At 44.9% G+C, this 27,016-nt stretch overlaps 1 protein-coding gene across 1 annotated transcript in view; it reads left to right on the top strand.

The window, feature by feature from the left end:
• The first annotated feature begins 252 nt into the window (after positions 1-252).
• The window catches only part of LOC149449520 (sphingomyelin phosphodiesterase 5-like), a 38,864-nt gene continuing 12,100 nt past the window's right edge, over positions 253-27,016 (top strand). Inside the window, exons 1-5 of the mRNA XM_089693144.1 lie at positions 253-280; positions 5,875-5,904; positions 18,448-19,322; positions 21,136-21,211; positions 22,648-22,788. Of these exons, the coding sequence (XP_089549270.1) occupies positions 18,468-19,322; positions 21,136-21,211; positions 22,648-22,788 (1,072 nt within the window). The 5' untranslated portion in view covers positions 253-280; positions 5,875-5,904; positions 18,448-18,467. The remainder of the gene's footprint in view (positions 281-5,874; positions 5,905-18,447; positions 19,323-21,135; positions 21,212-22,647; positions 22,789-27,016) is intronic.

The following is a 27,016-nucleotide window of genomic DNA, read 5'->3' on the forward strand; positions in this document are numbered from 1 at the left end:
AATGTCCCCTCCCCCACAGTCACATCAGTCTCTGTACCAGAGGAGCTTACACTCTAATGTCCCCCCCACAGTCACATCAGTCTCTGTACCAGAGGAGCTTACACTCTAATGTCCCCCTACAGTCATTTATATAGCTCTGACATATACCGCAGCGCTGTACAGAGTTGTGATGACAGCGGAGTCTAGGAAGAGAAAATCAATGAGTTGTCATCGGTTGTAGCCCCGCCCAACCAGTCATGTGACTTCCACAGCAGCATTTCCTGCATTGCTGAGCTGGGAGGTGAGTGCAGTGTATAGATACATTGTTCTATCATAGTATACATTGTATCCCGTGTGTCTATAGATTGTATTGTGTCATTCTAATGGAGGCTGTGTATTCCTGTGTGTGATAGGGGTGGATGGCATAGCTCCCCTGATTTCGAGGGATTGTCCTTGATTTGGAACAAAGTCCCTCTTCCCTCCTCATGTTGGTCTGATCTATATGGCTGTATATAACATGTACTATTTATCTTTCCAAAAGTGTTCCCCAGTGCTAAACCTTTCATCCAGTTCCTAAATGGTTGCATTTGTAAACTTCAAAATCCAGTATAAGGGAATAGTAGTTGTAAGAACAAAAGCACTTGAGGGTTTAACTGATCTTTATTTCTGTATAATACTCCTTTAAGGAGGTGTGTCCTATGTCTACATACATTGCTAATAGGTGTCCCGCCATCCCATCTCAAAAAGATGGGAGGTATAGGATGGTGGTGTGTGTGACGCGGGTGGACGGAGCTCCGTGTGTGTGACGCGGGTGGACGGAGCTCCGTGTGTGTGACAACGCTCACTGTGGGTGTATGCCGCTCAGTGTGTGTGACGCGGGTGGACGGAGCTCCGTGTGTGTGACGCGGGTGGACGGAGCTCCGTGTGTGTGACAACGCTCACTGTGGGTGTATGCCGCTCAGTGTGTGTGACGCGGGTGGACGGAGCTCCGTGTGTGTGACGCGGGTGGACGGAGCTCCGTGTGTGTGACAACGCTCACTGTGGGTGTATGCCGCTCAGTGTGTGTGACGCGGGTGGACGGAGCTCCGTGTGTGTGACAACGCTCACTGTGGGTGTACGCCGCTCAGTGTGTGTGACGCGGGTGGACGGAGCTCCGTGTGTGTGACAGACCTCACTGTGGGTGTACGCCGCTCAGTGTGTGTGACGCGGGTGGACGGAGCTCCGTGTGTGTGACAACGCTCACTGTGGGTGTACGCCGCTCAGTGTGTGTGACGCGGGTGGACGGAGCTCCGTGTGTGTGACAGACCTCACTGTGGGTGTACGCCGCTCAGTGTGTGTGACGCGGGTGGACGGAGCTCCGTGTGTCTGACAGACCTCACTGTGGGTGTACGCAGCTCAGTGTGTGTGACGCAGTTGGACGGAGCTCCGTGTGTGACAGCGCTCACTGTGGGTGTACGGCGCTCAGTGTGTGTGACGTGGGTGGATGGAGCTCCGTGTGTGTGACGCAGGTGGACGGAGCTCCTAGTGTGACAGCGCTCACTGTGGGTGTACGGCGCTCAGTGTGTGTGACGTGGGTGGACGACGCTCAGTGTGTGTGACGCGGGTGGACGGAGCTCCGTGTGTGTGACAACGCTCACTGTGGGTGTATGCCGCTCAGTGTGTGTGACGCGGGTGGACGGAGCTCCGTGTGTGTGACAACGCTCACTGTGGGTGTACGCCGCTCAGTGTGTGTGACGCGGGTGGACGGAGCTCCATGTGTGTGACAGACCTCACTGTGGGTGTACGCCGCTCAGTGTGTGTGACGCGGGTGGACGGAGCTCCGTGTGTGTGACAACGCTCACTGTGGGTGTACGCCGCTCAGTGTGTGTGACGCGGGTGGACGGAGCTCCGTGTGTGTGACAGACATCACTGTGGGTGTACGCCGCTCAGTGTGTGTGACGCGGGTGGACGGAGCTCCGTGTGTCTGACAGACCTCACTGTGGGTGTACGCAGCTCAGTGTGTGTGACGCAGTTGGACGGAGCTCCGTGTGTGACAGCGCTCACTGTGGGTGTACGGCGCTCAGTGTGTGTGACGTGGGTGGATGGAGCTCCGTGTGTGTGACGCAGGTGGACGGAGCTCCTAGTGTGACAGCGCTCACTGTGGGTGTACGGCGCTCAGTGTGTGTGACGTGGGTAGACGACGCTCAGTGTGTGTGACGTGGGTGGACGACGCTCCGTGTGTGTGACGTGAGTGGACGGCACTCAGTGTGTGTGACGTGGGTGGACTGCGCGCCGTGTGCGTTGTGGTTGGATGGCGTTCAATGTGTGTGACGGGGGTGGACGGCTCTCCGCGTGTGTGACGGGGGTGGACGGCTCTCCGCGTGTGTGACGCGGGTGGACGGCTCTCCGCGTGTGTCACGGATGGTGCTCTTGGTCAGTTTCCCATCACCATAGCATTCTGCTCTGTAAGGCTCCATGTACACTGCAGCTGATAAACTCATGTTTAGGAGGTGTTCAGCTTTTTTTTCAGCAGCCCCTGAACTCTCCCTAATGTTTTCCTATGTGTCCATATACATATCGTTGTTTACAGGCAGTTGAGTTTACAGTCGATTTTTTTTGAACGCAACAAACTTGCGTTCAGACGGCGATTTTATCAGCGGTTCAAACACAAAACGCTTGTAAACGCATCTAAACGCAGCAAATTGCATTTATAAGCGTTTACGTTTGAAATATGTTTTTAACTCTTCCAGTTCCCAATGCTGTCCAGAACCTTTTTTCATCATGAAAAATGCATGCAAAGAGTTTTCAAGGTGCTCAGATGGACAAAACACTGAACACAGGATGTTCCTACCAAGCTTGTCACACATTGTAATGACCAATTCACACCTCAGACCTCTCCCACCCTTGAAAACAAAAGATATGTTAATGACCATTCACACTTCATATTCCTCATGAAGACCCCCTGCCAGGTGACCTTAATGACTCCCTCCACCAGACACCTTTCCCATCCTTGGAAACAAAATAAATGTAATGAGCAACTCACACCTAAGCTGATCTCAGCACATACTGCTGTCTCTGCTTCTACTCTCTGCATTTCTCTGAAACAGTCTGAAATAGTTAATAATTTACCACTTTTCAGTGCATTCTGGGCATTTGGGAGGTTCTCTTGTGCTTATCTTTAAAAAAACTCTTCTAAACACGGCTAAACAGACTTTTTTTAACCTACGTTTTCCAGCAGTCAGTTTCCATCGTTCAGAATCGTCCCGTGTACATGGGGCCTCATGAAAAGGTATTCTGTATCTGGCCTCTTCCTCTGGAAATGCTGCTCCCCTGGCTGTCATGGCAATCCGACAGCTTCATCACTGTACAACAAGAGCACCAATCAGGAACTCGGATTTCCATTCTTGCTGCAGTCTGAGTACAGACAGCCAGGCAGTTGGCATTTTCAGGAGGGGACCTGCAATGCTTTAGGGGAATGCCCTGATCACATAGGAGGAGACTTCATATTCCGTTCATGTACACAGCTAATAGTGTCTGCACTGTTCCTGTATTAATGTGTACATGTGATCCTCATGCAGATGCGGGGAGTCCAAACCATCTAACCCCTGATTGCGACAATCTCATGAATCACAGGTGGGGGGGGGGCTGGTAGGTGGTGGATGCTGGGGGGGATGCCTAAGGAAGCACAAATTCTATTAAGGTATAAGGTTGCAGTTATAAGATATAAGTTATAAGATTTTGGTTGGAGGTAAGGTATAATGTTGAGACTGAAGAAAGTAATCCAATGTGCACTTGATTGCCAAACGTATTGGGACACCCCTCCAAATCATTGGATTCAGAGTCAATGGCTAAAGACCTCCAAACTTGGTGTGGCCTTCAGATGAGCACAACAACAGTGTGTAGAGAGCTTCATGGAATGGGTTTCCATGGCCGAGCAGCCGCATCCAAGCCTTACATCACCAAGTGCCATGCAAAGTGTCGGATGTTGTGGTGTAAAGCACGCCGCCACTGGACTATAGAGCAGTGGAGATGTGTTCTCTGGAGTGACCAATCACGCTTCTCTGTCTGGGTTTGGTGGTCGCCAGGAGAACAGTACTTTTCTGACTGCATTGTGCCAAATGTAAAGTTTGGTGGAGGGGGGATTATGGTGTCGGATTGTTTTTCAGGGGTTGGGCTTGGCCCCCTAGTTTCAGTGAAGAGAACTCTTAAGACGTCAGCATACCAAGACGTTTTGGACAATTTCATGCCCCCATCTTTGTGGGAAGAGTTTGGGGATGGCCCCTTCCTGTTCCAACATGACTTCGCACCAGTGCACAAAGCAAGGTCCATAAAGACATGGAGGAGCCAATTTGGGGTGGAACTTGACTGGCTTGACTGGCCTGCACAGAGTCCTGACCTCAACCCCATAGAACACCTTGTGATGAATTAGAGAGGAGACTGTGAGCCAGGCCTCCTCCCCCAACATCAGTGCCTGACCTGACAAATGTGCTTCTGGAAGAATGGTCCAACCTTCCCATAGACACCCTCCTAAACCTTGTGGACGGCCTTCCCAGAAGAGTTGAAGCTGTTAAGGGCTGGCCAACTCCATATTGAATCCCCTCCATGGCCACAGGTATATAAAATCAAGCCCCTAGGCATGCAGACTGCTTCTACAAACATTTGTGAAAGAATGGGATGCTCTCAGGAGCTCCATGAATTCAGGCGTGGTACCTGGAAGAATGGTCCAACCTTCCCATAGACACCCTCCTAAACCTTGTGGACGGCCTTCCCAGAAGAGTTGAAGCTGTTATAGCTGCAAAGGGCGGGGCCAACCCAATATTGAACCCTACGGTCTAAGACTGGGATGCCATTAGAGTTCATGTGCGTGGAAAGGCCGGCCAACCAATACTTTGGGCAATATAGTGTATGTTTTAAAACTTACTGTTGGGTGTCCTGTAAATTATCAGCACCATGTTGTGCACTGACATCCCACACAATATCTACACTACATTCACTAGGAAAATAAACCTAGTTAAAACCTCTAATGGATGACATTTAAGGCTCTATTTAAAACACATGTGTTAGATGAATGTCACACACATTTGTGCAGACTGGGCAAATATTCCCCATATAGTCTGTAATAGATTCATTCCTATGATTGTCACCTTCTTCTAGTGGCCAAATTGCAGTATTGTTTTCTGAATTCCCTCAATGAGAAAATAAACTGCATTTTGGCCACTAAATGGGAAAAGTCATCCAGCCTGCACGCCTGGGTGTGACATTCATCCAATAAATGTTTTATAAATAGACCCCTTAGTGTCCACTGTATATTATCAAAAATCATTTTTTAAAAGTTAAATCTTCATTTTCACCCTTTGTTACATCTCAGTGCTACATATTTTCTGAACCTACAAGAGACCATGCCAGGCCAGTATGCTGCAGTATGGCCACTTGTAGTCTTCGATGTGAAGCTGTGTGACAGGATGACAACGCAGAAACGTAATTGGGAGACCGGGCAGTACGTTGTCACCCTACAACAGAAAGTGCCTGAACAAGGACCTCCATGGCAGGATCTCCAGGAATTATTTTAGTGAAAACTATGGATTTAGAATGACTTTTGAAAAGACATTCACATGTTAAAGCTTCTATGAGATGTTTTTAAATTGGGTTTCAATCTAGTTTAATGATTGCAAGGTTGATTCAATAAAATGTGGACCATGGAAAATGGCAGTTGGGGTATTTTAGTTGTCTTTCTCAGTTATACTGTATGTCTGGATGTCTTCTCTGTTATGATTGGTCAGGCTGTGAAGGGAGATTGCTGGGTAGGCGGAATGTGGTTAGAAGATGATATGACAATGGCAGAGTATGAATATCTATGGCTGATCTGAGGATCTCCTCCACCCAGAATCTCATCATATGATCTGATATGTTTTTCAGCATGCCTGAGGAAGAGTCATCTGTGGAAAGGTAAACAGCGAGACGGACGCAGCTACACATGGCAGATAAGACCGCATTTAGCATCTAGACTGTACTGTGTGTCATAAGCTGTAGACGAAATAGAAGAAATGGGCTTTTGTTCACTTTAAATAGACCCCGTCACCCACTTAAAAAATCCAAGGTGAAAGCAAAGAAGAAAACAGGTATTTTAAAATGTTTTTTCTTTTCCATGAATTAGTTTTATTGAGATACAAGGTGCTTCTGAAAACACGACCACTCCAGGAATGGTCAATTCCCTAGCACAGCCCCCTCCCTCCTTTCACATCATAGCCCTCTCCTGTTCAGGGAGTGTCTTTTGTACTGCCTGTGCTGGCCCAGCTCCTCTGCCTTTTACCTCCCTTCATAGCCTTTTATGTAGCTGCCTGGGGAGAAGTGAAGTGGAATACTATAGAGTGCAACATTTCTTAATCTGCTGGGGCTGTTGGCATCACATCCAAGATGGTGGCACACAGAAACCGCGTCAGGGCTTTTGAATCGGGGCTTTTACTTGTGAATAAAATACGGTAAATGCATATATAGCCTTCTGGGAAGAATGATGTTGAAATTAATGTTCTGATGAAATGGTATCTTTAATAGGTCACGTAATGCAGGTACAAGGGCGGACTGACCATTTGGAAACTCAGGCACTGCCCGAGGGCCTGGGGTCAGTAGAGGGCCCCATGAGATGCCCCTGGTACCTTTTTCATAGGCTTTCTTGAGTTTGAGCAAGGACACAGGGGCCCCATGATCCCCTATTGCCCGGGGGCCCCTTGAGTTGTCAGTCCGCCCCTGTGCAGGTATCCAGAATACCACACCGAATTTGTGCAGTAACACGTCATTCAGGTTAGGGGGCTTTCGGCAGGAAGACTTGTGTGAATCAGCAGTGACAGGGCTGATGGCCACACCCCCTACATGTTCTCCTCCCACTAGATGACAATGCTACTCGAAATTTCCCCATTCGGGTGGAGTTCCGCTTTAAGGCTTCGTTCCCTGTTCCCCGTTGAGGATTGGCACCTTTGGGGAGTGAGGAGGGAGGGGACATCCGAATTTGAGAGGTACCCGCTCCCACTTCCGGTGCGATCACATAAAGCGATCAGGAGCGGAAGTTGTCCCCCCCTCCCCGTAGTCTTCTAGGACACGTGACAGGTCCCAGAAAACTACAGGACCATTCACAAAGTGCAGCGCTACTGGTGCATGCGTGGTGAACACCCATCTGTGAAGCCACATGCTGTCATGGACGGGTGCACACACTGAAGTTGCCAGCACCAGGGAAGAAGGTGACTGGTGAAACCAGCCGTGGTGAGGACACCGCTGGACTGAGGGACAGATAACTGTCTGTATTTTAAAAGTCAGCAGCTACAGTTTTTGTAGCTGCTGACTTTTATTTATTTATTTTTTTATTCAACTGGAACTCCACTTTAAAGCGGAGTTCCACTCACGCTGTCAAAAAATAAAAGTCTGCAGCTACAAAAATTGTAGCTGCTGACTTTTAAAAAACAGCCACTTACCTGTCCCTCGGTCCAGCGGTGTGTCCCCCGCAGCCCATTTCACCGGCTGTCCTGTATTCCAGGAGGCCAGCATCTTCAGTGTGGGCACCCGGCTGTGACAGCTTGCGGCTTCACAGCCGGGTACCCACTGCGCATGCACGAGTAGCGCTGCGCTTCATGAACGGTCCTGTAGTCTTCTGGGACCTGTCGTGTCCCAAAAGACTACAAGGAGGACACCTTCCGCTTCCGATCGCCTAGGCAATGGGGCCGGAAGTGGGAGTGGGTACCTGTCAGATCCGGGTACCCGCCCCCCAAAGGTGCCAATCCTTAATATGGGGAGCAGTCCTTAAAGCGGTACTTCCCCTTTTGGGTGGAGCTCCGCTTTAAGTAGCAGTGCAGTATTGTCGCCCCGTCACAAGAAGCTACATCAGGTGAATTTCATTGGCAGGATCAATATGTATTTGTGAGACTTTATTTTAATGGAGGATCAAGGTTTTACTTTAATTCCAAGGCACTGGAGAGCAGATCATAAACCAACCCTCAAGGAGCAGTCAGAAAGGACAGATTAGATCCATTTAATGGAGAAACTGGCACATAACCAAAGGGATGGCTACAATACATTTTATCATACCTGGACCTGCTGCCTGGAATTTAAAAGCTCTCCTACATATGCAGGATACCTGTTCTCTTCCTGATACACCTATCTGACTCTATAGATCACCATCGCCCACAGAGTCACCCCTGCATCATCTGACCTTAGGTATAGTTCTGAAGTCTAATGGAAGTATTTGGTCCATGATAACCTCAATGTGATGTCAAAGCAGGGGCGGATTGACAACTCATGGGGCCCCCGGGCAATAGGGGATCACGGGGCCCCTGTGTCCTTGCCCAAACTCAACAAAAAAAAGGTACCAGGGGCATCTCATGGGGCCCCCTACTGACCTCAGGCTCTCAATCAGTGCCCGAGTTTCCAAATCGTCAGTCCACCCCTGTGTCAAAGTGTGCATGTTTTGATGTCCTATGTAATGGTAATAGCTGCAGCTGTACCTACCCTCCCCACCCCCTCCCCACATATGAATTATACTGTATGTGTTTAGAAATATAAGTGAAAAAGAATGTATACCGGAACCTTCAAGTGTTTCTAAAAGTAAAAAAACAAGGTAAAGGTTTTTAAAGATAACAAACATGTTATACTTACCTGCTATGTGCAGTGGTTTTGCACAGAGCACCCCCTCCAATCCTCCTTTTCTCAGGTTCCCTGCCAGTGCTCCTGGCTCCTCTTCTTCATCCAGTGCACTCATAGGAATCCGCTTCCTATCGGGGCACTTGTGAAGGCTCGCTCCTGAGCCCCGCTGCCTGCAATCATAGACACAAACAGCAAGGCACAGCCCCGCCCACAACTCCGTCGTCACAGAGCAGGGGTCCTGTGTACATCCTCTATCTCAACCAGGGTTTCATGGAGCCCTAGGGTTCCTACAGAGGTTGTTAGAGGGCCCTTGGGCTGTGAGTGATTGCCTTTCCAATCTGATGGTGCCTTCATAGTTCCAGCAGCATGGATAAATATACATTGTGTGTTTGTGTGCGCGCATGTATGTGTATATATATATATATATATATGTGTGTGTGTGTGTATGTGTATATATATATATATGTGTGTGTATGTGTATATATATATATATATATATATATATTCATTTTCTCAAATATCTTTTGCAGACATACTTCCCCAATCATACAAACATCCAATTACGGATGACAGTACAGCTACAGAAATAGGCAGAGATACCCCAATCACCGCACACCTCACTCGGCCCGAGTGGTTAGCAGGTAAAAGCAGCCTCAGCTCAATTCTTCCAAGTCATGCACCATGTTGGGGTCATGGCTTGGATGAATCAAGCTGAAGCTGCTTTTACCTGCTAACCATTCGGGTCAGGCAAGGTGTGCAGTTGTTCGGTTATCGCTTCCTATTTCTGCTTTGGGTCTGGACAAACCTTTCCCCAGCCTGCACCCTCACTAGTCAGTGGCATCCAATTCATCAGACCTGGTTAGCCTGAGCGGGGGCCACTAAGCATTTATCGACAGTGCAGCTGTGTTATAAACCTATATACCCACCTTTCCTTTGAGAATTTGAGAAAAAAGAGACTAAACAATGAGTGTATGCTCACCGGTCCAGTTGTCCATGTCTTTGCAGTTTCCGAAAATGTATTTGGCATTTGGCACTTTCGGGGATGTTTTTTCCCATGTTCCCCACTTTGCCTTGTTCACTTTCTCCAACCCCTACGTCCCAATATGACTCAGCAGTGGTTTGAGGGTTGTAGAAAGGTCTACTTCCACTTCATTCCAGCTTTGCTGTGGAAAACCTAATTGGCATTTGACACTTCTGGGGATTTTGGTTACCTCTAATCGCCACTTTGCTTTGGTTCCTTCTTCCAACCCCTACATTCCAACAGGACTAAACAATAACTTGAGAGTTACAGAAAGGTCTCCTACTGCCATGATATTCCAGCTTTGGAGCTCCCACTAACCTATTTGGCATTTGACACTTTTAAGGATTTTGGTTACCTGTGTTCCCCACTGTGCTCTGGTTCCTTCCTACGACCCTTATGTCTCAATATTACTCCGCAGTAACTTGAGGGTTGTATCTTCACTACATTCAAGCTTTGCAGCTTCAGTAAACCTATCTGGCCTTGTCCTAGGAAGGAACCAACGTGCATTATGGAACACCAGTATCTGACAATCTCAGAATGTCAGATAGTGAACAGGTTTTCTGATTCTGCAGTGCTGAAATGTTGAGGAGATACGAGTACCTAATTGCAGGAGAGTATACACTCTTGTACGTTGCATCTGAGCCAAGGTGTAGAGTCTAAGGAGCCATCTGGTATTCTCCAGCACACTCTGCAATCAGTGATGGGTTGCAGAATGTCTCCCAGACGCATCCTTGGACACACCCATGTAGATGGCAACTGTCCTAGAAAAGAGCCAGGATGCAGTACAGAATCATAATTACATAGTTGGTAAGGTTGAATAAAAGATGCCAGTCCATCCAGTTCAACCTGAGTGTTTGTAGGTATGATTCTACCACTTTTTTTATCCCTGTATATTGCACTCACTAAGAAACACATCTAAAAGTTTTTTGAATTTATCTCCACTCTCCACTAATGCCACCAGCTGTGGAAGGGAGTTCCACATCCTTACTGCTCTAACAGTAAAGAACCCCTTACGCAGCTTAAGATTGAACTGCTTCTCATCCAACTTTATTATGTGACCACATGTTTTCTTTAAAGACCTTAGGTCAGTTTCCTCCCAATGCTAGAATCACCATTTTAAAGATTTGTATATTGTGATCATATTCCCTCCTAAGCATCTCTTCTTCAAGGAGAATACATTTAATGTTTGTAGTCATTCCTCATAACCGAGGTCCTCCAGCCCCCACATTGGCTTTGTTGGCCTTCTCTGGTTCAAGCATATTAGTAGTTTTGTAAATGGGGACAGACCATATGGCATGGCAGGCTGCGAACAAGTGTGATCAGGTACTCAGTCAAGAGAGACAAGAATAGAGGAACTCCGGGTAACACAGGATGCCTTGGGGGTCACCACATGACATGGAATGTTCTGGTGTCACTGGAGACACAAGGTATACTAGAGAAACAGGTATGCAGGTAACACTGGAGTCACGGCTCTGCACAGGGGTCACAGGGACAAGGAACTCTCACTGAAACAGGAGCCAGCAACTAGGAAGGAAATCTTTTGCTCAGGCTAGGAGCATGAGCCCAGCTTATATAGAGAGGTAAATGGCCAGGCTAGGTAGGGACTGGACTGGACGTGCAGCTGATTAGATCAATCATCAGGTGAGACCAGATTATAGCTATATCATGTTTGTAGAACTACAAGTAACAGAACAGCTTTCTAGTTAATATAACTACAAGTAACAGATCAGCTGCAAAGCTGACATATTGCAAGGAAGTAACGGTTTTAAATCTTTTTGGAAACATGACAGGGTCTCTTTATAGAAAAGCTTTACTGGGAGAATATAAAGCTGCACTCCAGGAGAATCAAATATTGTCTAAATCCAAGAGCCATCCATGTGTTTTCTTCCTGAATCTCGGTGTGCTTTGTGTATTTCTTCCAGATCTGTGCAGTAATCCAGTGTGACAATGTACCTTCCTGTAAAAAAGACCGCTCACTACTGCTCTCCCTCCTTGTGCAGGGTGACTGGTCTTGTCTCCGCCCCCCCTCCTGTAGTTTTCTGGAGGGATTCTCTAGTGGGTGGAGCAGCTGGGCCCCTTCCATAGCTCTGCTCTCTGCACAGGCTATGTACAGCACAGTGATGATGTCACAGCTACCTTTACAAGTGCAGACTAATATTACCAATGCACATGTTGCTAGAAATGACTACACGGTAAATGGGTGCTTCAGCAACCACCGGCTGGAGACCAAAATCCAGCACAGATTAAGAGATATACCACCAGAACACCAAGGATCTCCAAAATAGCATGATGATCAGTGTGCCCTGATGATCAGAGTAGTCCCAGCAGTGCCACCTGTCAGTGCCCATCAATTCCACCTGTCAGTGCCCATCAATGCCACCTGTCAGTGCCCATCAGTGCCACATCAATGCCACATATCAGTACCTACCAGTGCACATCAATGCCACATATCAGTGCCCATCTGAGCTGCCTTTCACTGCCGCCTATCAGTGCCCGTCAGTGCCGCCTATCAGTGCCCGTCAGTGCCGCCTATCAGTGCCACCTATCAGTGCCACATCAATGCCACATATCAGTACCTACCAGTGCACATCAATGCCACATATCAGTGCCCATCTGAGCTGCCTTTCAGTGCCGCCTATCAGTGCCCGTCAGTGCCACCTATCAGTGCCATATATGAGTGCTGCCTTTCAGTGCCCATTAGTGATGTCTGTCAATGCCCATCAGTGCAACCTACCAGTGCCTCCTCATCAGTGCCGCCTATCAGTGCCTCCTCATCAGTGCTGCCTATCAGTGTCTCCTCATCAGTGCCCATCACTGCAGCCTCATTAGCGCACATCAGTGAAGGAGAAAAATCACTTATTTACAAAATTTTATAACAGAAACTAAAAAAAAACTTTTTTTTCAAAATTTTCTGTTGTTTTTGGCTTATTTAGCAAAAAATAAAAAACCCAGAGGTGATTAAATACCACTAAAAGAAAGCTCTATCTGTCTCAAAAAAATGATAAAAATGTCATATGGGTACAGTGTTGCATGACCGCGCAATTGTCATTTAAAGTGTGACAGCGCTGAAAGCTGAAAATTAGCCCGGGCAGGAAGGGGGTATAACTGCCCGGTAGGCGAGGGGTTAAAGACGTTATAACTTTTGCACAAACCAATTTAATATTTACTTATTGGGATTTTTTTTTTTACAAAATACGTTTTGGCCATTCATTTTTTATTAAGAAGTTTGCTTTTTTAAAAAAATTTTTTTGGCCATGTTGTATAACAGAAAATAAAAAAAAAAGGTTTGGGGTTTTTTTTTCAAACTTTTCAGTCTTTTTTTCATTTATATAATAAAAAATAACCCAGTGGTGATCAAATACCACCAAAAGAAAGCTGTATTTTTTCAAAAAATAATGATATACATTTAATTTGGTTACAGCGCTGCATGACCTCACAATTATCAGTTAAAGTAGCGCAGTGCTAAATAGTAAGATGGCCTGGTTATGAAGGTGTAAAACCTTCTGGAGCTCAAGTGGTTAAAATGATCATATCACAGATCAAAGTAGCCTGCTTTACATTGTGATGTGATTTTTTTTTTTTTTAATAAACCGTTTGGATGCTATTTTGACGATCCTTGATGTGCTGGCGACATATCTCTTAATCTGTGCTACTTTTACAAGGTCAGACCTTGGTTTGGGAAGACATTTCATGCACACAATGTGGTTTTTTATTAATTGTGGCTATTAGGACATATTTGAATCCAGTAAAAAACGAAAGTTCTTCTGATGCACCTGCACTGCAAAGGTAGCCTTGTTTATTCTAGGGTAGAGTAAAAGCACTTTTACTTACCTGATCCTTTGCTCCCATGGCAGACAGTTTCCCCCTATGCTCCGGCAGTAGTCTCTCCCTCAGCACCCTCCAGTGGAGGCGCAGGGAATTAGGTATGAGCAGTGCCTTGAAAAAGTATTTATACCCCTTGAAATGTTCCACATTTTGTCATGTTACAACCAAAAACATAAATGTTGGAGCCAAATACAGGGCAATCTTAGAAGAAAACCTGTTAGTCTGCAAATGACTTGAGAATGGGGCGGAGGTTCACCTTCCAGCAAGACAACGACCCGAAACATCCCGCCAGAGCTACAATGGAATGGTTTAGATCGAAGCATATTCATGTGTTAGAATACCCCAGTCACAGTCCAGACCAGGGGCGGACTGACAACCTATGGGGCCCCCGGGCAATAGGGGATCATGGGGCCCCTGTGTCTTTGCCCAAACTCAAAAAAACCTATGAAAAAGGTACCAGGGGCATCTCATGGGGCCCCATACTGACCCCGGGCCCTCGGGCAGTGCCCGAGTTTCCAAATGGTCAGTCCGCCCCTGGTCCAGACTGAAATCCAACTGAGAATCTGTGGCAAGGCTTGAAAATTGCTGTTCCCAGACGCTTTCCATCCAATCTGACAGAGCTTTTCTGCAAAGAATAATGGGCAAACATTTCTCTCTAGATGTGCAAAGCTGGGAGAGACGTCCCAAAAAGACTTGCAGCTGGAACTGTAGCAAAAGGTGGTCCTACAAAGTATTGACTCGGGGGGGGGGGGGGCTGAATACAAATATACACCACACTTGGATTTTGCAAAAGTGTTTGGCACAGTTCCCCACACACGGCTAATGTATAAGGTAAAGTCTACAGGCTGGAAAAATCTGTATGTAAATGGATAGAAAACTGGCTAAAAGATCGTATTCAAAGAGAAGTGGTTAATGATTCATACTCTGGTCTGGGGTCATCAGTGGGGTACCCCAGGGTTCAGTGTTGGGACCCTTACTTTTTAATATATTTATAAACAATATAGGGTCTGAGATTATAAATCCCATTTCAGTCTTTGCAGATGACACCAAGCTGTGCCATGGACTAACGTCCTTACAGGATGTCTCCAATTTACAGGCCATCCTCAATGCTCTGTTTAATTGGGGGACTATGGGGCCAATGAGGTTTAATGTTGATAAATGTAAGGTTCTGCACTTGGGGGCTAAGAATATGCATCATACATACTAGGGGGGTACACCTGGGGGAATCAATGGTGGAGAAGGATCTGGGGGTTCTGGTAGATCACAAGCTTAATAATGGCAGCAATGCCAAGCTGCGGATACTAAAGCGATTAACATCCTCTCTTGTATTAAAAAAGGTATAGACTCCAGAGAGAGATATCATATTACCCCAGTACAAATCATTAGTAAGACCTCATCTGGAATATGCAGGTTAGTTTTGGGCACCAATTCACAAAAAGAACATTGGGGAACTGGAGAAAGTACAGAGAAGGGCAAACAAACTGATAAGAGGCATGGAGGAGATCATCTATGAGGAAAAGATTAGAGGAACTGAATGTATTCTCTCTTGAGAAGAGGAGATTAAGGGGGGATATGATCTCCATGTATAATACATAAGGGGGGCATATGATCTCCATGTATAATACATAAGGGGGGATATGATCTCCATGTATAACACATAAGGGGGGGGGGGTATAATCACCATGTATAATACATAAGGGGGGATATGATCACCATGTATAATACATAAGGGGGATATGATCTCCATGTATAATACATAAGGGGGGATATGATCTTCATGTATAATACATAAGGGGGGATATGATCTCCATGTATAATACATAAGGGGGGATATGATTTCCATGTATAATACATAAGGGGGATATGATCTCCATGTATAATACGTAAGGGGGATATGATCTCCATGTATAATACATAAGGGGGATATGATCTCCATGTATAATACATAAGGGGGGATATGATCTCCATGTATAATACATAAGGGGGATATGATCACCATGTATAATACATAAGGGGGATATGATCTCCATGTATAATACATAAGGGGGGATATGATCTCCATGTATAATACATAAGGGGGGATATGATCTCCATGTATAATACATAAGGGGGGATATGATCTCCATGTATAATACATAAGGGGGGATATGATCACCATGTATAATACATAAGGGGGGATATGATCTCCATGTATAATACATAAGGGGGATATGATCACCATGTATAATACATAAGGGGGATATGATCTCCATGTATAATACATAAGGGGGGATATGATCTCCATGTATAATACATAAGGGGGGATATGATCTCCATGTATAATACATAAGGGGGGATATGATCACCATGTATAATACATAAGGGGGGATATGATCTCCATGTATAATACATAAGGGGGGATATGATCACCATGTATAATACATAAGGGGGGACATGATCACCATGTATAATACATAAGGGGGATATGATCTCCATGTATAATACATAAGGGGGGATATGATCTCCATGTATAATACATAAGGGGGGATATGATCACCATGTATAATACATAAGGGTATAGGATTATAACTTTTTTTTTTTTTTTAATGGTTGAACTGGATGGACCTTTGTCTTTTTTCAACCAGACTAATTATATAACACTTTTCACATGATTGTTTGCAATAAATTGTGAAAACCATTTGTCATTTTCAGCATGGTTTCAGCTTGAAAAGCCATTGCCCATATCCAGGCCAAGCCTTAGGGCTCGTTCACACCAGCACACACACTAAAACACATGCACATTGGAATGTGATGTGTAAGGGAAGTTCTATGCTTTGTTACAATGCATTGTACATTTTTTTTTTCTGTCCTCTTTACTGAAGTATCAAAAAAAAATGACACTTAATTTAACTCTAGGCACTGCAGACTATTGCTGTGTGGCGCGATGACATGCAATGTGGTGAGTTGCAGATGTTTTTATGCAGTGCACCTCACTGCAGCATTATGGTATGAACAAGATGAAGTAGATGATCTACGCAGATCATTGTAGCACAACTAATATGGTGTGAACAAGTCATTGAAGTGTAAGTTCATCATTTCAGAAAAAAATTAAAAGGTAAATTAACACTGTAAGCCCTCAACACCTCCCCTCCCTGCTGTACTTATCTCCGTGGGTGACAGTCAGTGCCCACACAGCTGTCCAGTGGTCCAAAGATTGGAAAACTGGGCTGTTGTTCTTCCTCTTCTCTCTGCAGTGCTTCTAGGACCAATTAGAGCGGTGCTGTATGCTGCCACTGACCAATCAGAATTGCTCTGATCCATCCCAAAAGTGATGCAGAAGGAAGAGAGAGAAGAGCGTGGATTTCAAACCCCAGACTTCAACATAGGCTGCGTGTGCACTGACAGCTCTTCACCCACGGAGATAAGTACAGAGGGGACCTTGAAGGGGGTGGGGAGGGTGTAAGGTGTTAGTTCATATTCATATTTTTTTTCTGAAAAAGTAAACTTGCACTTTAAAGGAACCATGGGCTTATTTGTGCTTGCAGTTGGGAGGTGGTAAAACTTGCGAGTTAAACCATCATTTTATCACACACACCCCCACTTGCCCACCTTAACATCGCATTACAGTTGGAGGAGACTGCCTCAAAATGTATACCCATGTTGAATATCATCGCTAAATGTCACCCATTAAAGTGAGACCACATTGCAACCGTGTGTAGTGCACATGGTTGCGGAGAGCTGCTCTGGTCTTTTGAGGATTAAAAGAGGCAACCTATCACCTCCCAGTTGCCTGTATACTTTCCTCCGAAAAGCATTCCACCCTAGATTACTTTTAGGATGGTGAAAACTACCACAAGTGTGGTGGATAGAGAGGAAAAGAGTTAGAAAACCAGGTTTTTTTGTTAAATTTTTTTTATTTTGTTCATAGGGAGGGGTAACATAGATAAAACAAATAAAGTATACAATACTTATACAGTGAATTTTCTTGGGAATGCAGTATTACCCGTAAACCTCAGAACGGTAACAGGTAAGAACTGATGAACAATATTAGGCGGGGAATGTGAAGGGGGGAGAAGACGGGGGAAAGGTATGCGACTCCACAAGTGAAGAGAAAAAGGAAAGAGAGGGGAGCTGTAAGAGTAAAGGGGAGGGTACCAGAATAGTTAGGAGTGTTGGTTATGGGGTGAGAAGAGTTTCATCAAAGTTAGAAGGTAGAAAGTGTTCTACCCATGGGTCCTAAATCATCCTAAATTTGGGGATAGTATTCAAGATTGTGGCTTCTACTTTAGCATGGATCATCGCCTGGGTTACTTTGTTTCGGACCGCAGTAATGTTAAGCGACGTAGACTTCCATGATTTGGCAATGACCTGTTTGGCAGCTGTAGTAACCTGTAATAGAAGCTTAAATTGTAGTTTTGTGACTTCGGGTGGTCGTAGGTTAAGTAACGCTGTTAGCGGGTTAGGATGGAGGTTTTTCGTACTTAATAAGGAGAGCATTTTGAATATTTCCGTCCAGAAGATCCTGACGGTTGGGCACTCCCACCATGTATGGAAGAAAGTGCCCGGGTCTACGCAACCTCTGCGGCATGCTGAAGAATAGTTAGGGGTATATTTAGCTAAGAAAACCAGGTTTTTATGGTTGTCCATATCACCATCTATTTTGTCCTTGTTACTGTTATCACTGAGAGTGAACGTGAAAGAAAATCCCAAAATTTGAATTGTCACCAGAACTGTAATAGAAGGCAAATCTTTCAATGGGGACATTAGTTCTCGTGACAACCAGGGATTTTCTACACATTTTTCTCACTTCCTGTTGGCATCTGTATGGGATTAAAGGGAAATTTCCCCATGGAAAACAGATGTTAAATGGAAGAACTGACAGGCATTATAACCTTCCCTTACTCAACCCAAAATGGAAAAAAAAGTTTTGCCTTTAGTTCTGCTTTAATCATAACTTTAATTAATGTGGAGATGCTGACCAATGTTAATGGTTTCCTATGTGTTTTTCCCCCCTTCTCTGTGTCTTACTTTTCTAGGAAAGCTTCATGTAGTCTAGATGTCTCTGCCTGAGTCCCCGTTCAGTTGCCTTTGTCTTCATTTCCTTTTCTCTCTGAGTTCAGCTCTGCTTTTCCCTTCTTACTGGTTTATTGATCGTCTTTTGTCCTGTGCGGTTTTCACCACTATAGAGCGCTACCACCGCCCTGGCTTGAGGTTCCTCTGCTTGCTCCTTGGGGTCCCGTTGTTCTTGCTTCTCTTCATTCTTTCTCTGCCACTAGGTTTTTTTGGTTTCCTAATTTGGGCTCCCTTGCAGAGGCTTCGCCGTCCCTTCTCTTATCAGAACTCTGTAAAGACTCCAGATCTCCCAGAGAGGATACTGAGTGGTGAATGTTCCTTCATCTTTATCAGTGCCAACCTCTGCCTTCTGCCCGATGGCTTGGCACGCTTCAGTAACCTGCACCACACACAACGTCGCAGTGCTGCCATTTCCCAACTCCTGTGTAGCTCATCGGAGCCTGCCAAGAATAACTGTGAAGACACGGTGCCAATGTGTAGCACAGAAGATGTCCTGCCGATGATCGAGATACCTTACAAAACAGAGAGAGACTCCAGCACAGAAGGAGATGTGCCATTCGAAGTGTCCCTCGTCTTCCCTCAAAATGCTGACTTTGTGTGCCTGCAGGAAGTGTTCGATGGACGAGCTTCACGCAAACTACGCCGCTGCCTTGGGCCAACCTTTCCTCACATTTTGTATGATGTTGGGCCCTCAGGACCTCATGGCTGTGGTTTTAGGTTTTTCAATAGTGGATTATTCCTGGCTAGTCGGCACCCGTTCATGGCAGCCAAGTATTATTTCTACCCGAATGCACGTGGGGAGGACGCCTTGGCTTCCAAAGGTCTTCTCTGTGTCAAGGTAAACTGATATCATAGAACCTAAAATGGAATGAAGTGTTTCAAGTCAAGTGAAATATTGTTTGAACAGATAATGTGTTCTTAGAGTTTTGAGGCCTCCTACAGTCCACATATAATAGCTCTATAATCAGAGATATATAGCTTGGTGAGGTAACTTGCTTTTGCTCTTTTGGTATTTTTTCTATTTAACTTGGGATATTTTCATCGTAGTGTGTACTTCAATGCAAGATAAACACATTTTCCCAAATTATCCTCATTTATTTATAATTTGTAAGTACTCAGTTTGTCAACCTCTTACACTCTATATTCCAGAACAACCTGTCTCAGCAAGGGTTCTGTGAAACCTTAGGGTTCTCCCTGAGTTTGGGGTTTCTTAAGCAGAGAGCAGAATAATCATCTGCTACATAGCCATCAATTTAGAGGCCACTACACTGACTACCAATATAAGGGATCGCTACACTGAGAACCAGTATGAGGGATCGCTACACTGACCACCAGTATAAGGGGACGCTACACTGATCACCATTGTAAGGCGTCACTACAGTGCCCAACCACCACTGTAAGAGGGCCCAACACTGACCACCAATGTAAGGGGATATTACACTGATAACCAATGTTAAGGAGGGACTACGCTGACCATAAATGTAAGGGGACCAATATGACAACCAGTGTAAGTGGGCACTACAGTGACCACTAATGTAAGGGAGCTGATCTGACCACCAATACATTGGTACCACACTGGCCACCAGCAAAATGGTACATCACAATGACCACTAATATACAGAGACACTACACTGACCATCAGTGAATTGAGAAGGTACACTGACCACCAATGTAAGAGAGTACTACACTGACTGGAAATGTTAGGGGACACCAAACTGACCACCATTGTAAAGAAATGTAAGGGGTCACCAAAATGACCACCAATGTAGGGAGCACTACACAAGCAACCAATGTGATTTAACACTAGCATAGACCACCAGTGTAATGAAACACTACACTGACCACCCACACATGAAGATAATTATTTGACCCCCAATGTATAAGTACCTGAAATAAATAAAATAAAAATTTACAATGTGAGTTGACAGTACACTGACCACCATTGTAAGTAGACACTACACTGATCACCATTGTAAGTAGACACTACACTGATCACCATTGTAAGTAGACACTACACTGATCACCATTGTAAGTAGACACTACACTGATCACCATTGTAAGTAGACACTACACTGATCACCATTGTAAAGAGACAGTACACCAACCACCACTGTAAGGAGATAATACACCCACCACCATTTTAAGTAGACACTACTCTGACCACCATTGTATGAAGACATTACACTGACAGCCAATGTAAGGAGACACTATGCTGACAGCCAATCTAAAGAAACGCTACAGCAACCACCAATCTAAGGAGCCACCACACTGACCATCAATGTAAGAGGATACTATGCTGGCTAACAATGTAAGAGGACATTATGCTGACCATCAATGTAAGGGGACCAAACTGACTACCAGGGGAAGGGGTTGCTACAATGAACACCAATGTAAGGGGACCAAACAGACCACCAATGTAAGGAAGCAATACACTGACCACCAGAGCAAAAGGAGATCACACTGACCACCAGGAAAATGAGAAGCTACACTGACTACAATGTCAGGGAGTACTACACTGTCTGGGAATGTTAGGGAACACCAAACTAACCACCATTGTAAGGAAATGCCGCACTGACCACCAGTTCTCTCTGAGGTACACCGAGGGGATATTCACTTCTAATCTCCAATTTTTGAATCCTTTTTCTATACAGGTCCACATTGGAATGACGAAGCAGAAGCAAAAAATTGTGGGATATATAAATTGTACGCATTTACATGCCCCAGAGAGTAAGTTGATTCGAGATAATCCAGTTGGTGGCTCATTATACACTGAAAAATCAAGGCTGGGGGGATATTCACAAATGGAAAAGACACTAAATAATATCAGTATTCTCCAAATATAATCCATACAAATCCACTATGTAATGGCCCTGTAATCTATTTCTCTTACTGTGTTTTTACTTTGTTTTTGCCTTCTTGTAATGTTCTCCATGACCTCTTGAACCTCTCCTTTTCCCCTCACTTCTATTTGTTTGGAACACATTGGTTGCGGTCATGTACTCTGCTCTATACAAACTACAAGTCCTATAGTCCATAATCCTACTCAGGAGCGAGCAAGCGAGAGGTGGCTATGTTCCTGCATACAATGGGACCACGGAGGATGAACAAAACCACCCTCTAAAAGGAAGTCAGACTACAGCAGCAAAAAAAAAGGAATTTGGAGGAGGATGAGTGCAATAAATTTGAGTTCAGAATATGTCTAAATAATGTCAAATAGTGCAACAAAAAAAAGAACTATCACTCTTCCCTATAACTTTCCAATATTAACGAGTAAGCAATACATATTAGCAATAAACGTGATCTTCAAGCAAAGAATTAAACACATTAACAATCAGTGAAAAGGGAATATAATAAACAAGTCCTTCATGAAATAGAATCCAACAGATAGGAGATCCACACCAGTCTTGTCACCAGTGCCAAAGTCTTTCCAATATTCACAAGTGAACGATAAATATTAGCAATATACATGTGATCTTAAACCAAGAATTGTACACAATGCCAATCCTTCTATCTGTTGCATCCTACTTCTCTAAAGACTTATTTATTATATTTGTTTGTTTTAAGATCACATGTTTACTGAGAATATTTATTGCTCACTCATTAATATTGTAAAGTTATAAGAGAGTGAGATATTTCTTATTTTCGAGTAGTGCTGAACTGATTGACATTATTTAGATTTATTGGAGGTGTTGTGAAATAACTTCTTTGGTGTGTGTTTCCGACCCATGATATAGGTGTTTCTGGACTGGTGGATTGATTTTTGTTTGGGAAGTTCAGAATATATACTTTATTCGGTACCTTGCTGCCTTCTTCTGGGTTCAGGGCACACGCCCCCGTGTCTATTCATGGGCAGGACCTGCTGATTGGCTGCGACCAATCACAGCCAAGAGTCCTGTGTTGACAAGCAACACATAGCTTTGTACAGAGGTGACAATCTCTTTGTTTCTTCTCCCTGCTATGCACTGGAGTGACAGGCTGGGGAGGGGGTGGGCACAGCTGGTTCTCAGCCATGTGTCAATCAGGCTGCTGGATGGATCCCTGGAACCAGGCAAAGTAAAATATAGGCAGAATAATCTTCAGCTGTAAGGGTTCCAGTGTCTGTTGTGATCAGGTGTCCATGTGTGCACAAATAACCCACACCAATCAAACTTCTCTGTATTTAGGTGATGCAGTCATCCGCTGTGATCAGATGTCTCTGCTCCTGCGATGGGTTTTGGACTTCCAGTCACAATACGGTGAAGATGGAGATCTGGTTGCATTTGACGTCCTTTGTGGAGACTTGAACTTTGACAATTGTTCCACGGGTAAATGACAACTGAAATTTAGTAGCGCTGATCTCTGAACTTGTGCCTATTTGTATACATTGCTATATAAGTGGTTTCTACATAGATAAGAGCGTCTGTTTGTACGTATCTTCATCATTATTATGATGGTATAAAATGGTTTTGTCAAAATGTTTTTATTCAGAGGATTAAAGATGAACTTCACCTTCCTCACCCAAGTTCTTTCAATCCCTTCCTACCCCTCTCCTCTCACATAATCAATGAAATCATTAAATACCCACTTCTTCATGGTCCCAATGAGTACTGTTCTGACCTTGAAAAAGGGAAAATGCCCCAAAAATCTGTCCTGAAAATTTGGACATTAATGCAAAAAAAGTAAGTATCACAGACAGTACTTGATTGTTTTTGCCACAGGCAAGAATGATGTATCAGTTGCCCAAAGCCTCCTGGAATATGGAGACGCAGGTATCCCAGGAGTCTGCGGACAATGAATACATCATGCTCAGAAAGAAATCAGGAAGCAGCCTCCTGGAAAAACCATGTCATGCATCCCAGAAAGCTGCAGGGTGTTCTACTGGCGTGCAACACAGCACATCATCAGGGAGATAGCTGTCTCTTCCTGAGTTTTGCAACCGGCCCCATGCCAAGGTACCACTTGCACATCATCTGGGGGGGTGGCGGGACCAGGTGCAGAGTGGTGGATCCCTAGAGAACACCACTGGATTGTTGTGGCTTGAGTACATTTTTTATGCAGATCTTAGCTATAGAGATAAGAGGGGAAAATAGAGAGGGAAAATGAAGGTCCTCTTTAATCTCATCATTATAGTATTTTTATTAGGGGCATTTATATAGCTCCATTAATTTATGCAATGCTTTACATGCTGAACATTTAAAACGGTCACTGCCCTCAAGGAGCTTGCAGTCTAAGGTTTCACAGGCATACACATACTAGGGGAAACTTAAACAGGAGCCTATGAACCTACCAGCATGTCTTGGAGGGAGGAAACTAGAATATCTGGAGGAAACCCACACATGCACAGGAAAAACTTGCAAACTTAATGCAGATAGTATTCTGATGAGGATTCAAACCAAAGACCCCAGTGCTGCAATGCAGAAGTTCTTACCACTGTGGTCTTTATACTTTCCTTGGGTTCTCTTTTCCTCTAGGAACACAATGTAAAACAGTCAAACTTCATATACATATACTGCAAAGGCATGCGCAGGGGGTGTGCCAGATGCATCTGGGCACACCCTAATCACCTTGTGCACATTAGCAAAATCTCCCACTGACCATGTGTATATATGTATATGCATATATATATATATATATATATATATATATATATTGTATATATACACACACACTATATTGCCAAAAGTATTGGGCCGCCGTGCATTATTGAGTTGCAGATAGAACAGCTTCAGCTCTTCTGGGAAGGCCGTCCACAAGGTTTAGGAGGGTGTCTATGGGAAGGTTTGACCATTCTTCCAGAAGCGCATTTGTGAGGTCAGGCACTGAAGTCTGACGAGAGCATGAAATTGTCCAAAATGTCTTGTTATGCTGACACCTTAAGAGTTCCCTTCGCTGGAACTAAGGGCCCAAGCCCAACTCCTGAAAAACAACCCCACACCATATTCCCCCTTCCTCCAAACTTTACACTTGGCACAATGCAGTCCGGCAAGTACTGGCATCTGTCAAATCCAGACTTGTCCATTGGATTGCCATACAGAGAAACGTGACTGGTCACTCCAGAGAACATGTCTCCACTGCTCTAGAGTCCAGTGGCGGCGTGCTTTACACCACTTTGCATTGCACGTGGTGATATAAGGCTGGGATGCAGCTGCTCGGCCATGGAAACCCATTCCATGAAGCTCTCTACGCACTGTTGTTGTGCTAATCTGAAGGCCACACCATGTTTGGAGGTATTTAGCTATTGACTCTGCAGACGGTTGGCGACTTCTGCGCACTGTGCAATTCAGCATGCGTTGACCCCGATCTGTCATTTTACATGGCCTACCACCTCGTGGCTGAGTTGCTGTTGTTCCCAGTTGCTTCCACTTTGTTATAATCCCACTAACAGTTGACCATGGAATATTTAGTAGCCAGGAAATGTCACGGATGGACTTATTGCACAGGTGGCAACCTATCACGGGACCACGCTTGGAGTCACTGAGCTCCTGAGAGCGACCCATTCTTTCACAAATGTTTGTAGAAGCGGTCTCCATGCTTAGGTGCTTGATTTTATTCACCTGTAGCCATGGAGGTGATTGGAACACCTGAATCCAATGATTTGGAGGACTGGCCCAATACTTTTGGCAATATAGTGTGTGCATATGTGTGTGTATATATATATATATATATATATACACACACACAAACACACGCACGTGTGTATGAGCTTTGGGGTGCACACCCTAATGCAATAGGCTGCGCACACTTATGATATACTGTTAAGTGCTGCATCAAGGGTTAACACCCATGTTCTAAATGGGCAGTGCTGTCATTGGGCCGGCGCTGGATGATGATGTCACACCTTGCAAAATGCCTACCTCACCTGGCTGGTGTTCCGTAGAGCTCTCCCACACGTGCACGCACCACACAGTTAGCCTATCCAATAATGTAGGCCTCGGCTTTGTGGCCTACTGGAGCAGTGCCAGATGACAGGCCTTTTTTCCCATTGTCATTTCGCCCATTTTCTGTGTATTTCCTGGGAATGGAAGTGATGTGGTGAGAGACTGCTTATTGCGGGTTGTGCAATTTATGTCACACCTTGCAAAATGCCTACCTCACCTGGCTGGTGTTCCGTAGAGCTCTCCCACACGTGCACGCACCACACAGTTAGCCTATCCAATAATGTAGGCCTCGGCTTTGTGGCCTACTGGAGCAGTGCCAGATGACAGGCCTTTTTTCCCATTGTCATTTCGCCCATTTTCTGTGTATTTCCTGGGAATGGAAGTGATGTGGTGAGAGACTGCTTATTGCGGGTTGTGCCCACTTTACCCCTATATAAGTGGCTCCGTACTGTAATTTTTGCTGGATATCCATCATGGGTAACACTGTGTGCTTCTTTGAGGGTGGCATCTGTTGCCCTTGCAGACCTTGAGCAGCTACCATAGTGTCTTCTGGCCTGAGAAGGTAGTTCTGTGTGGCTATGAGCTGGAATCCCCATTTTGTCCATCTTTTTGTCAGCCTACAGTCCTACCCCACTTTTTCCTGTATAGCAGGGCTGCCTCTGGCCCTCATGAGCCTTTGAATATTGGGGTTTTTCTTTCACCCCAATTCTTGTGGTGGATCAGTTGTTTGTTCCCAAACCATTCTCACTTAACATTTAGGGGTCCAACCTATTCTTCGTATTAAGGCCCTGGTTCCTTGTTGAATTCCCTGGATCTTTATTAGCCTTTTTTCCATCAGGAAAGCCTTGGGCTTGCTGATTTCTGTTAGTATTCTTCCAGTTGGCCTATTTCATTTGTCCTGGGTGTTCATAAGTGCTTTTCCCTCCAAGCCCTACTGAAATCTTGAGACAATCCTTTGTGTGGTCTTTGACAACCTTCAGTGGTCAGGGCAGTTAGTGCTGGTACTAGCTGCAGCTGGGGATATATTCCATCTAGCTGAGGTTTGGCTATACCTACAGTTTCTTACATCCGTATTTGGTTCATTTTCTTTGTTTTTTTTCTTTTCTGGATCTTCCCAGATACTGCTGTAGATGGAGATCCTTTATTTCCAGAAAAGTTTTTCGACTCTCCACTACTGAAGTCATCCACCATTTATTTTGGCTTGGGTCTTTTTTTGGCTGTGGTAGCCTTCATTCATGGAGGTTCTCTGTACACAGTCCACCCAAATACTTTTTTTTTTTGCCTTTGGTCTTGCTTAGAAGAGTCTTCCAGTTCTCTTGTGGACCTCCTTGTTTCTCTTAGGTCAGATTTCCATTGGCCTAGTGACTCTGGAGTTCCATTCAGGGGTCCTTCTTCCTGTGTCTTGACAATCTTCATAATGAATACCAGCCTGGTTATCTTATCAGATAGGATACTTAGCTGTGAGAGGACACTCCTTGCCTGTGTACTATCTCTAGGTATCGGGAATGGTTGTTCCTACAACTTTGAACTATTGATGGTCCTCTGCCTTAGATTCTCTCTGACTGTATCCCGGCAGTGGCAGGCTTCTCTTTCTTGTTCTGACCTGAATTGCATGCTCCAGCCCTATTGCTGTTTTAATTTCCAAGCTTGGGCTTTGGTTTTGTCTGGCTGCCTT

The sequence above is a fragment of the Staurois parvus genome, unplaced genomic scaffold, assembly GCF_062004578.1.
Source record: "Staurois parvus isolate SC_StPar_1 unplaced genomic scaffold, SC_StPar_1.0 ptg000615l, whole genome shotgun sequence".
In the NCBI taxonomy this organism is placed as follows: domain Eukaryota; kingdom Metazoa; phylum Chordata; class Amphibia; order Anura; family Ranidae; genus Staurois; species Staurois parvus.